This window comes from Mandrillus leucophaeus, unplaced genomic scaffold (genome assembly GCF_000951045.1).
Source record: "Mandrillus leucophaeus isolate KB7577 unplaced genomic scaffold, Mleu.le_1.0 Scaffold159, whole genome shotgun sequence".
Taxonomy (NCBI): domain Eukaryota; kingdom Metazoa; phylum Chordata; class Mammalia; order Primates; family Cercopithecidae; genus Mandrillus; species Mandrillus leucophaeus.
In genome coordinates, this window is record NW_012101576.1 from 2249749 (window position 1) to 2262478 (window position 12730).

Consider the following 12730-nt stretch of genomic DNA (forward strand, 5'->3'; position numbering starts at 1 on the left):
AAATACTGACAAGCAAGGTTAGAAGTTCAGCTCTGCTGAGATCCGGCCACAGCACTCCAGCCTGGGCGATAGAGCGAGACTCCGTCTCAAAAAAAAAAAAAAAAAAAAAAAAAAAGCTCTGAAGAGTCAGCTTGGAGGGAATGGAATTAGGAGTACAGGTGACAGCATGGACTTATCCAGGGAGCTTACCTTTGCCTATGTTAGATGGTGACCCTATCCCTGGTACCTCTGCCCTACCAAAGATACTCAGTGTTTCTGAGAGCCTCTGGTCCGAGCCTACCCACCACCCCACCCCGCCTCGCCTCCTTAGTCCTGCCCAGTGCTCACGGTGAGTCCCAGGGCTGGGCCCTCGGTTGTCTGTGCAAGGCAGGGCTGACCTCTCCTGGTTCACAGGGTTGGCACAGATGGCCCTGGGAAGCCAGGGCCTGCGAGCTCAAGGGAGAGTCCTGCTCCAGGAGCCCTAACCTCATATGTAGCTTCTCACATGAGGCTTACAGGGGCTGCCCCTGGCTTCTCCAGGCTGTGACATAATTAGATTTAGCCTCAGGTGGCAGCATGCAAAGAAGAGGAATTCTAATTTCCTAAGGCCGAGTCACAACTGTCTGACTTTGAATAAAGCTATGAGGCCTTCAGCCTCTTTCACTTGAGAAGCTGCCAACCAGTCCTTGGGTAAGAGCCCGTAAAATATCTGGCATCCCATCTGTTGGCTGCCCCCTAACATTCTAGTCTGCCATTTCTTAAACATGCTCCTCAATCTGCTTCTGAAGTTTAGGAGCCACCACTTTTAAGGCAGGGTAGGCCTCTAATCCACCCCCAAAACCCAGCCTCAGAAGCACCTGCCCCTGGAGACTTTCTGTTGCCTCCCAGCTCTCCAGGGACTTGATGACAGGCTTCTTGTCCAGCACTCCATAGCCAATGTCAGGAGGCCCTGCCACTTCCCTCCAGCTCTGCCGGAGGGAGATGGATGTCCATGAAATCTCTCAGACCTCTGGGTATGAGGGGCAAAGATGATGTAAGGCTTTGAAGTCCAGACATGTTTTAGGGTGGAATGTAGCTTTGGAAATGCACTCCTGAATCAGTGCAAACTGGGCTCATGACTGGAAGCCAGCTCCTGCAGCAGGAATCTGTTCCTCTTGGGGTCACAGGTGCACGTGTGGGTGCATGGGCTTTATTCTCCCGTAATCCTCCCTAGGATTTGAGGGATTTTTTGCTGTAATTGTTTTCTCTGAAAAAACATTGTGTAAATGAGCCAAACCTTTCTCCCTTCCTTTTCACGCCATGAACTTGGCCGCAGGCTGCTTTGTGCTGCCTTCCCATGCCAGGATGCCACTCTGGGTTCCCGAGCCAGGACCATGTGCCTCAGACACCACTGACCTGAGCCTTCCAGTATAAACCATTATCTGGTGGCTGGAGAGAGATTAGGGAAACAAAAAGTTACTAGGTATGGGACAGAACATTTAGACTTCAGAAAAAGTATGCCAAGAGAACAGATTTGCCCAGGATATATGTTTTTCCTTTTTGAGGAGTGGGGGCATGATATGTGGCACCATTGTCTAGTAAGTGCTATTTGATTTCTACTAAATTCTTTGCTTTGAATGTCATTCATACTGAAGCTCCATTTCCCAGAGAATATCCTGACAGGCTGCTTTGAAGTGGGGAGGTCTTGTCCCTGTCACTTGGCTGCTGGTTGAACATGCTCCTCCCGGCTGATGGAGGGGGTGGGTTTAGGGTTAACCCTGAGAACTGAGATGGTCAGTGAGGTGGTGTTTGTTCTTGGTGGGGGGGCACTGACTCCAGCAATGGGCACTGCCATCCCATATACTTACAAAGGGCTCCTCCACTGGACATGACAAGATAGCCAAAGGACAGAAACAGAGGGGACCATTTGGTTGAAAAACCAAATTATCTAGTGTACAATTAATGCAACTCATTGCATTAATTAATGCAATGCTACATTATGCTAACAAGGTTACAACATTAATGCTACAGGATAGCCCAAGTATTTAAAAAACTGAGCCCATTTCGCAGCCTTCCAGCAAACTTTTGGAAATACATTTCTTACTTGATTTCTTCTTGTTATCCAATCCCTGGGGGCCTGTTTTACCCTCAACCTCTTTGATCCAGTGTGCTGCTGTTGGCCAAACATCAGCCCTTTTGCTGGAATCCTCCTCTTTCAGAAGTGGGGAGGGCTGAGCAGGGGTAAAATTGTACTACACCACCCCATCCCATTCAGCAAACTTCCTCTCCAAATCCTTAGATGGAAGGTATTATACCAACTGTCAAGCTCTTTGTCTGAGCCCTTGTGGGGACTCTAGGAATACTAGGTATAGAAAGATCCTCATTTTCCCTTGTTGCACTGACCACTCTGTCTCACATGCATACTCTGGGAAATTTTAGGAGCCCTGGTGGAGATGATAGATACACGTTGCTGATGTGCATTTGATTAATAATAGATTGTACTATGTCTTGCAATAAAGACGTTTAGCCTTAAGACCCTTGAATGGAACTCCAGCTGTGATAGAGCTGCCAACGCCCCTTCCTCTCTCCTCCCTTATCACCTAGTGTTGCTTAAAGAGGAGGCCATTGAGGGCACACTTGATGCCCCAGACAGCCTCCCTCTGTTGCTAAATCATTGTTATTGCTCTATATACTGCCTTCTCACTCGCTTCAATTAAGACTACCTTCACCAGCTCCTGTGCCCTCCATCTGGAGGAGACTTCATGATCCTCTCAGCACTGACTGCAAACATCAGAGAAAAAACCATTTTCTCACCAAAGGTGTTCATGTTGAGAAGTTTTAATTTCTACCCCCTACAGCTCAAAAGAATCAATGTGAATTTATCTGCAGCTTAAATTCAAGTGAAACTTCATTCTCATGTGAGCATATCAGACTTATTCTGGAACCTCTAGAACTGGACTTGAATTCCCTGCAGGTGCCAGAGCGGTGGGTGCCCTCCCTGCCTGCCATTAAACTTTTCTTACAGCCCTTGTCTCTTTATCTGGCTTCTGAGTCACCCGATGGATCCATTAGTTGTTCAATGAGAAGTTCACAGATCTCGTATCAGGATATAAACTGATCTTACGTTAAGAAGGATGCACCCTCCCCTAATGAATGTATTCTCTTTATATTCCGATGCTGTATTTGTGCATCAGTTGGAGACTGTCCACATCCGACGTTTCGCCGGCACCTCAAGGACACTTCTACTCATGAGCAGTTCACCATTCTGGGGCTTCTCCTTATATTAATACGCTTTCCATTGAGTCCTGCCAAATCCCTTATTGGGTTTTTCTTTTTCCTTTGCATCTGTCACTTTGTCCAAATGAGCATGAATAAACAAAAGTGTAAATGAGCTGATACTATTTTTGTGGTCAGCTGAGGATGCTGCCAAGAACACCACTGTATATCTGTGGCTTGGGAATGTTAAGAGGAACGTGCAGGCCCCTCCATTGATGATATTCCCTTCTCAACATTTTTAAACAAGCACAAATGATATTTGTAAAAAAAAGTTTTATTTATTATGGTAATAAACTATTTTATACATGATACTTGCTTTTGCCTTTCCTTAATTTTAGGTCACTGAATTGGCTGTTCTGGCCTAAGATGACAGTTGTGACTTAAGTTGTGACCTAGGATGGTATTTTCTATTCAAGAGTTTGGGAAGCTCTTATTTGGACAGCACTTACAGTTTTTTGAGAACTTACAGTTCCAGATTCACCAAGACTGTGTGTCAAAGTACCAAATAGTGAGAGAGTGGACATGAACGTATGTGGCTGTACGATCTTAAGGTCCAGCTGCAGTTGCTGTACAAGGGCAGAGATGTTGACCTCAATGCCTGATATCACAGAAAACTGTATGACACATGGATCTGATACACCAGAAGCTGACCACCCCCCCGCCACCCCACTTACTTAGATGTACACTTTTTTATTTTGAACAATTTGGATTGAAATTTGTATAAAATATATTAACGTTTCCCTTGCACCTTTTAAAACATAGTATGAAGAATATAACAATCTTTTTTGAGTGACTCAGTGTCTACAATATGAGCTCTGATCTGTGCTTTACACTTCATTGATAGTCTCAGAAGCTATTAAGGTATTTTGCCTCTAATTGAAATAGTCCCATACACCAGCATGGTTTCAGTTTTGCTATTTTAATAGGTATTGCTTCCTGCTCATGCAAGGCTCCACAATATTGCCAACCTGAGTTCTTACTTACCATCCAGTGGACCACTTTACAAACATGGCACTTCTCTTATTATAGACAGTGTAACTTAATTAGGGGATGGGGAATCTGACCTACAAGCCTCTGCTTGATCTTATAGGATCACAGTAGGGGTACAGTATTTTTAATGATGTTTCCTTACATTGTGTGCAATGTAATGTTTCCTTACATTCTGTGCAACTGATTTAATCAAATTGCACAAAAGCATTATAAAAATAAAGGGTGATATTATTTAAAATTCCAAATTATTGATGTTTGTTTCAAAAGTATCACTAATAACGTATTAAAGCATTCTTTATTATTTATGTTTTTTGAGACAGGGTCTCACTCTGTTGCCCAGGCTGGTCTCAAACTCCTGAGCTCAAGTGATCCACCTGCCTCAGCCTCCCAAAAGTGCTGGGATTACAGGTGTGAGCCACCACGCCCAGCCTAAAGCATTCTGTCTAGATCTCTTCAATGTTGCAAAACATCTCTGTGAATATGATTTTTGTAATTAGTCAAAAGGACCAGTAACATAGAGCTAAGTAATGAATGCCATGTTTTGGGTGCCAGATGGAGTTCAATGATTTTAAAAAGAGGGTTTTTTGTTTTAAAATGAAATAATTTCCCTGAGAAAGGCCTCAGAGAGGCTTTCTCAAAAGGTGCTGAGGCCAGTAGTATCACGATAATTTGGCTTCTCATGTTGTCCACACTGAAGGGAACACTATTGTATGGATATATTCTGATATACCTGCTAAAAACCAAACTCATTATATTATGGTTAATTTACTATTTTCTTTGTCAATGGTTGTATTATTTTAAATAAGCAAGTGAGCAGTCTCAATTTCTGTAAGGGGAAGCCTCCCCCCCCTCCCCCACCAAAATTGCTATTCTCCCAATATATAGATTATTATACAATTATTTGTGTCATTGATTTATTTTTTCTTGAGGCCTGCTATCTTTAACGGAACAAAATGTTTTCTCCTGACACTTCAAACAAATTAATTTGAAAAAATAACCTTTCAGTCTTCTTGTGTGGTCCCAAGAATTAGAATGACTAAGGTTTGGGTGTCCTTCAGGTATCTTGCGTCCCTCCTTGGGTAGCATCTTGGCGATTGTGCTTGGAGCTCTTGGTCTTGCCCGCAGAGTGAGGCTGGTATCAGAGGATCCAGGGTCTGGAGCTGACCTTGGGACCTTGTCTAGTCTTTTCCCAACACTGTGCCTGAAGTTGCCCAGGGCTGATGACATGTCCAGTGTCCTTGACTGAACTCCTCTGTGTGCCCAGGCACCACTATTCAGAGTAACTACAAGATTTTAGTTAATATGCATGAGGAAAGAAGCATTATCATTTTCATATTACAGCTGGGGAGTAGGAAGAGGTTAAGCAAAACAATGGTCCTGGATAATCCACATATTAATTAGTCAGCCTCAAATACAGAGCTAAACACAGTAATCATTTATTAATTCCTGAGAACCACTATGAATCATATAATAGTTTAAAAGAAATTCAGGATTACCACTTTCAAATATATCCACTGACTCTTCCAAAATAGTTTAATGAATGAATAAGCCTATTTGTTTTTCTATAAATGGTATACTTGGAAGAGCTCAAAACTTTTGTATTACTTACATGTACACATACATTAGACACTTCCATATCATCATTTTTATACTTCCTTTTTTCTTAGCAAGCCCTTTCTTTCCGAGTAAACTTCAGCCGAACTCCCTCTGGCTGGCCACAAATCCTGAATGAGTGTTAGTCCATGAAGGTTTACTGCATTCATGTAGGTGCCCACTCCTCCCTGAGGCTCATTCCCTCCTAAAACTTCTGAGCACCCTGGAATCACCGGCCCCATGTCTGTCTCTCTCCTTTACCAAGACAGCTGCTGAGGCTGCTGCTATGCAGGTTTACCTGCCCCTCTCTGGCCTCTCTCTTTTGCTTTAGTTAACACATAATGTGCCCACCCAGGGTAGTCAGTATCTGACTCCCCTCCCATCTCTTTGCCAAGCAGAGAAGCTATGAAGAAAGACAGTCAACAAAATGGTCCTGTACTCTAGGAGTTGAAGCCTCATTGAGTTGATAACCTCAACTCAAGACATAAGGGCCATGCTATGTAATAAACAGGAGGCAGCACTAGGTCCAAGTGAGCCTTTCACTCAGTGACAACTTAATTCACCTACTTGAGGTGTTGTAAATTCTCCTGTAATTAGATATATTATGGATTCAAATTTTAAGGCTCCTTTACCCCTCCCCACTCCAAAAAAAAAAAATTCCAAATTCACACAGAAGTATTCTGAATTATCTACCACTTGGGACCTTTGGTAGCCTATCCAGCATCTTTTTAGAGGAGTGAATAATCAAGTTATGTGAATATATTTAGATTTTAAACATTTTCCTCAAACATATTAAAAATAATTCTACAAACATGTAGATTATCTACATGACAAAAAAGGCTCCATTTGAATCAAACCATAACAATATAAACCACTAAACGTGAATCACTGAGTAGGAGGATGACTTTTGAGACATGTGGAGAGGGTGGACAAGACTCCAGGACACCATCCTCATGACCAGCCTGACAGCACCCATCTGTGGATACACTATCCTGTGGTTTCTAAATGCTGATTCTGTATTAAGAAACTATTAACTGTTAGGTAGACGAACTACCAGAAGTTATACTTCTCTGCAAATCTCAGAAACAAGCACCCAAATGTAGATCACCCTGCTGAAGCTCCAATCACAGGACTCCTTGGGTATGGATGCTTTAGAATGCTACAGGGCTGCTACTGTCTTCTTGGACTAGGTAATTCAAAAGATAGCTGTGGCTTGCTCTCTTTCCTACAGTGGGGCTGAAGTGTGAAGCTCAAACCCTAGTGCTGCTTCTAGAGACACTGTGGGATGTGATGAAGGAGGTCACTTAAACATCAACGTCACTCAAATATTTTAGAAATACTGCCCAGAAGACAGGCCTATCACTAATCAGGATTTCTGTGTCTCAATCAATAAATGTACACTACATTCTATTCTTGCTTAAGGGGAAAGAATGCAAAGGGCTCATGAGAGTAGGTTCTAGACCAAAATGTCACCTTGTGTAGTTGGGCAAGACACAAAACTGCCCTGGACCCCAGCTTCCTCAACAGGAAAATGATGGGTTGGGGTAGATTTCAAAGACTCCAGGTTAGAAGATTGTCTGGCTGTGAATTTTCTGTGAGGTCCAGCATCCAGTCTTGGAGTGAGAACATTCAACCGAAGATGAACAGATCAAATCCCTTAGAGGCTGTGCTGGAGTGAGAAGAGGTCAGGGTGAAGCACTGTTTGCCTTGGAGGCCAGCAGCAAGGACTGGCCTGGACCCAACAGCATTAGTCCATGGCGTAGGTCTGGGCCCAGGCAATGCCCACGTGGGAGTAGCAGTACAGGAATCCCAGGACAGAGAGGGTCACCCATGGCCAGCCTGCAGAGGGAGGACAGAGATGGAAGAGCAGTTAGAAATGCTTGGGGCAGGATGTCCCATATGGGCAAACTGTCCCCTTTTGGAGAAGGCAACCTGAGAAACAACACAGGCCTCCTGGAAAGTCTGCTGTAACGACAACTTCAGCAATTGAGTCCTACATTACCATCAGAGTCAGCATAAAATGAGGAGTGCACTATTGCAAACACAAACCATGTTTAGAAATAGGGCAAGCTTTTAAAGAAAAGCTTGTTTTTCTTTAAAACAATCCATGTTTAGGGCCAGGCACTTGTAATCCTGGCACTTAGAGAGGCTGAGGTGAGAGGATCACTTGAGTCCAAGAGTTGGAGACCAGGCTGGGAAACATAGTGAAACCTCATCTCTACAATCCATCAATCAGCCAGGCCTGGTGGCGTGTTTCTGTAGTCCTAGCTACTTGAGAGGCCAAGGAGGAAGGATCACTTGAGATCAGGAGTTAGAGGTTACAGTGAGCTATGAATGCACCACTGCAATCTAGCTTGGGCCACAGAGTTAGACCCAGTATTGGTTTAAAAAAGAAAAAAAAAGAAGAAGAAGTAGTATCCATGTTTAGAGGACTAAAGCAGTTGGTAATTGAAAAAGGAAAAAAGTCCATGAGTCTGAGAAAAAGTAGTCTCACGTGCCACTGTAAACATGTAGGTCATGTTCCAAAACCTGTACTTGTAGATGAGTTGTTTGAAACCAGGGTACGTTTCCCCTAGAATAATACTATGTGATTCATGGACAAGACACAAAAATCACCATCATCATCCTCACCGTTGTTGGTTTTCTTTTTTTAAACTTGTAGTAAGTGTGAAATAGCACTAATAGGAGCTCTGAGCCCTGGGGCATTTAGGATCCTGAAGCCCAAATATAGGGTCCTCTGTGCTTGGTCAGCCTCCCCAGAGCTTTCAAGAGTTCTAAGTGGTGGGGAGTGGGATAGAGACTTGCAGACGTGGCCTATCCTTGGCAATGAGCCAGGAAGGCGCCAGCAGCCGAGAGGAAAAGGGTGCCAGGCAAGATCAGGAGGGTCATTTGATTGGGGGCATCACAACATTTCACAGAGAGCTTTATACATTTAAATTTTTGACATTTCTTTTGAATATGGCTAGCTAGGAAGTCATTACCTTTGTCACTCCAATTGTGTTAAAAGAAAAGAATGACTGTGAAATGTAGGCATTTACAATGAACTACATTTTTTTCTTAAAGTCCATGAGTCCCATAGTAAATCTCAAAATGTAGATTGAGCATTATACTGAATTTAGTGCCATTTGTAAGCACACAGAAGGGGAAGCCTAAATTAAATATTTGCTTTCAAAACTGAAAGCTTTTAGTGATTCCCTCTACAAATACTTGTCTTAGAATATCTGATGTTCTTTTCTTTTTCTTCTTCTTTTTTTAAAATTAACAGCCCTTTCTGCTAAGTATTTGTTGCTTAACAATCTTCATGTCTTCTGCATGTTTCACTTAAACATTGATTGGGGGTTCTGGAGAGCCAGAGATGCTGGGGAAGATACAAGATGGCAAAATGGAAAGACCCAGTCCCGTGTCAAAAGCACTGCCACTCCAACTTGGGAAAGACACACACACACACACACACACACACACACACACACACCAGTGGGACTTATGATCCATGTGGTAAGCGCTGGATGATGGACTGCACAGAGCACATTTAAACTGGGCCACATGGGCTGAGCAAGAGTTTGTCAGATGGCAAGGGACAGGGACCAGCTACCAGAGGAAGACCACCTGATGTGTAACCTTACAGGCCATCCAAGGAACGGGGATCATGTGACGTGGCTGCTGCATAGGGAAGAGGCAGGCAGACAGTGGTAGGAATAGGAAGGAGGCTGCAGGAAGCCCCTGGGGATGGTTACAGGCTCTCTTCTTGCTATGTCAGCCATTAGCTACCATAATTATTAATATGGCATGGGGAAGTCACTGTAGCACAGTGATACATGTGCAGGCTCTTAAGTGGGATCAGTTCAAATTCTGGCTCTGCCACTTGCCAGCTGTGGAACCTTGAGCAAGTTAATGAACCTCAAATGAAAAACTAGGGATACAGCAACTTACTGAACAGTGTCCTTACAAGGAGGGAGTGAAATGATGTAAAGACTTGCACGGTGCCTAGCATAGCACAGAAACTAAAAAAAGGTAGTAATAATAATGGTGAGAGGGCACGGAAGTCTTTCTCCACCAAGATTAGAGTGACAACAGGGAAGTCAAGCCCTGGCCTTCCTTGCGCCTTAGCCTAGCTTTCCACAGTGTTCTCCCAGGCCCCGCAGGCAAGAGAGGTGAGGGCAGCAGAGGACCCCTGGCAGCCTGGCTCCAGGACCAGCCCCACAGCTCCACTTCCTGCTAGGCAGCCAGTATGTGTCCTGTGGCTGCCATAACAACTTACCAAACTTAGTGGATTAAAACAATAGACATGTATTCTTAGTCCTGGAGGCCAGAAGTCTGAAATCAAGGTGTTGACAGGAACCCTTCCTTACCTCTTCCAGCTTCTGGTGGCTCCTAGGATCCCTTGGCTTATGGCAGCATCCATTTTCACATAGCCTTCTTCCCTCTGTCCTCTCCTCTTCTTCTAAGGGCACCAGTCATCGGATTTAAAGGCTATCCCAAATCCAGGATTTCCTCTCAAGATACCTGACAAGTTACATCTGTAAATAACCTATTCCCAAATGAAGTCACATTCTGAGGTGCCAGGTATACATGAATTTGCGGGGGAACACTATTTAGCTCAATACAGCCAGGTACTTTCCCAGAACTTCCAGATGGACCCATCCTGCTGGAAGCCCTCAGAACTCTCATTACTGCGGCTTAGGCACAGACGCCAGGGGACTGGCCAACACCTGCTCCTCAGTGGGTTCAGGGAGCAGAATGAGGGGAGTGGGCTTTGGACACAGAAAGCACTCCTGGACTCAGCTGTGTTTGGAGTGAGGCATCAGCAGTGTTTGGTAAACATGGAGCCCAGTGGCCAGCTGTGGAGATGGGCCAATGGGGATGCTTCGTTTACACAATGCTAGGCCTGGGGCATTGCACAGCTCTGCTTGGCACCTGTGGCTATCAAGTGACACCCTGTGAAAGCTTCCACCTAACACACAGGACTATAAGGAAGACTGTCCCCAAGATTGCCCAGAGGTGAGGCATAGACATGTTTAGCACAGGCCATAGCTAGGTTCTGAAAATTCTCCCCATTCTTACTGTATATGCCATCCAGAGAGGTGGCTAGATAGCACTTAGGAGGACTTATAATCCTGACTGTATTATGAGATCCTATTAGGGCCTCAGTTTCCCCATCTACACAATGAGAGCTCAGAATAATTTTTTTAAAAGCATACATGCAAATAAAATAAGATCACAGATTTGGTAGTGCTTTTAAAAGTGTTTTAGAAATACAAAAGATTAATATAGGGCCACTTGATAATTCTGTTACATACCCACAGCTCACTGGACTTTTTAATGCACACATGTTCCTACAGACAGTAGACCTGGCATGTACCAGACGGCTGTCAAGGGTTCCTTATCCTTTCCTGACCTCAGGAGTAAGATTTATGATGACAGAATCATCATGAATGGTGATTCCAAATGAAGTAACATGCTGAGGTACCAGGTCCACATGAATTCCAGGAGGAATACCATTTATCCCAATGCAGTCAGGCACTATTTAGAGATGGAGTTTCGCTCTTGTTGCCCAGACTGGAGTGCAATGGCGTGATCTTGGCTCACCTCAACCTCTGCCTCCCAGGTTCAAGTGATTCTCCTGCCTCAGCCTCCCAAGTAGCTGCAATTACAGGCATGCGCCACTACTCCCAGCTAATTTTGTATTTTTAGTAGAGACAGAGTTTCTCCTTGTTGCTCAGGCTGGTCTCCAACTCCTGACCCCAGATGATCTGCCTGCCTCGGCCTCCCAAAGTGCTGGGATTACAGGCGTGAGCCGCCGGGCCCGGCCCAAAATTCATTTTCAAAATGATGGTAGGCCAGGTACGGTGGCTCATGCCCATAGTCCCAGCACTTTGGGAGCCCGAGGCGCTCAAGTCACTTGAGGCCAGGAGTTCAAGAACAGTTTGGCCAACATGGCAAAACTTTGTATCTACTAAAAATACAAAAATTAGCAGGGTATGGTGGTGTGCACCTGTGATCACAGCTACTCGGGAGGCTGAGGCACAAGAATCACTTGAACCTGGGAGGCAGAGATTGCAGTGAGCCAAAATTGTGCCACTGCACCTCTAGCCTGGGCAACAGAGTGAGCCTCTATCTAATTAATATATACATATATATATATATAAAATAATGATGGACCTTCAGTCCTTCATCTTCCTAGGGGGAGAGGGAGTTGTTGTGTGCAGGACTGAACACTGGTCTCCCCTAATCATACCTTCTTCCCCTGAGGCCTCTGGGGAGCAGGAGCACTGGAAAAGCTTTCTTAACCACGCAGATGCATTCAGCAGTGGAAGGCTGCTGTTGCTGAATCAGCACAAATTCCTATCCCAAGGAATAAATCAATCCATCCTAATGGGACATGAGTTAATGGAGTTGCTGAATTGTGTCTGAGCTATCAATTACCGCATCACAGGCTCACTTGGCTGTCAGGCTGGGCAGCACTCCTGAGCCTGTGACTGCCATCTTGTCTCTAACAGGGCTTTTTCAAAGACCACATCCTACTGGTACCCGTTTTTAGAAGAAAATGGCTGATGGCCAGCACATGAACAAACTTCAGGGAAGCTTTCTTCCTAGCCACCCAGCACCATAGTCTGTCTACATGTAAATGCTCTACAAAGAATATGCAATCTACTACACCATTCACAAAGATTACACAATCTTAGTTAATTCTTACAACACTCTGAGGTAGAAATTACTATTCTCATTTTAAGAGGGAGAAACTGGGGCTCAGAAAGGTAAATAACTTGTCATAGAGCACCCAGCTAGCGGATTCTCAAACTTTGGTTTTGATTTCAATCTGATAGTGATAATCTTGCTTGAAGTCACATCGCCTCACAAAGGCCCAGAGTCCACATCCCAAGCCCGGGGTGTCAGGTTGAGTCCTATGTGGAAA

General features: G+C 44.4%; 1 protein-coding gene across 8 annotated transcripts in view; it reads right to left on the reverse strand.

Moving 5' to 3' along the window:
• Positions 1-5638: 5638 nt before the first annotated feature.
• The window catches only part of HHAT (hedgehog acyltransferase), a 382998-nt gene continuing 375906 nt past the window's right edge, over positions 5639-12730 (reverse strand). For 6 of the 8 annotated variants that reach the window (XM_011975810.1, XM_011975804.1, XM_011975809.1 and 3 more), the window contains one exon: positions 5639-7656. In XM_011975810.1, the coding sequence (XP_011831200.1) occupies positions 7565-7656 (92 nt within the window). In that variant the 3' untranslated portion in view covers positions 5639-7564. The remainder of the gene's footprint in view (positions 7657-12730) is intronic. The other 2 variants (XM_011975808.1, XM_011975806.1) reach the window with 2 other exon arrangements.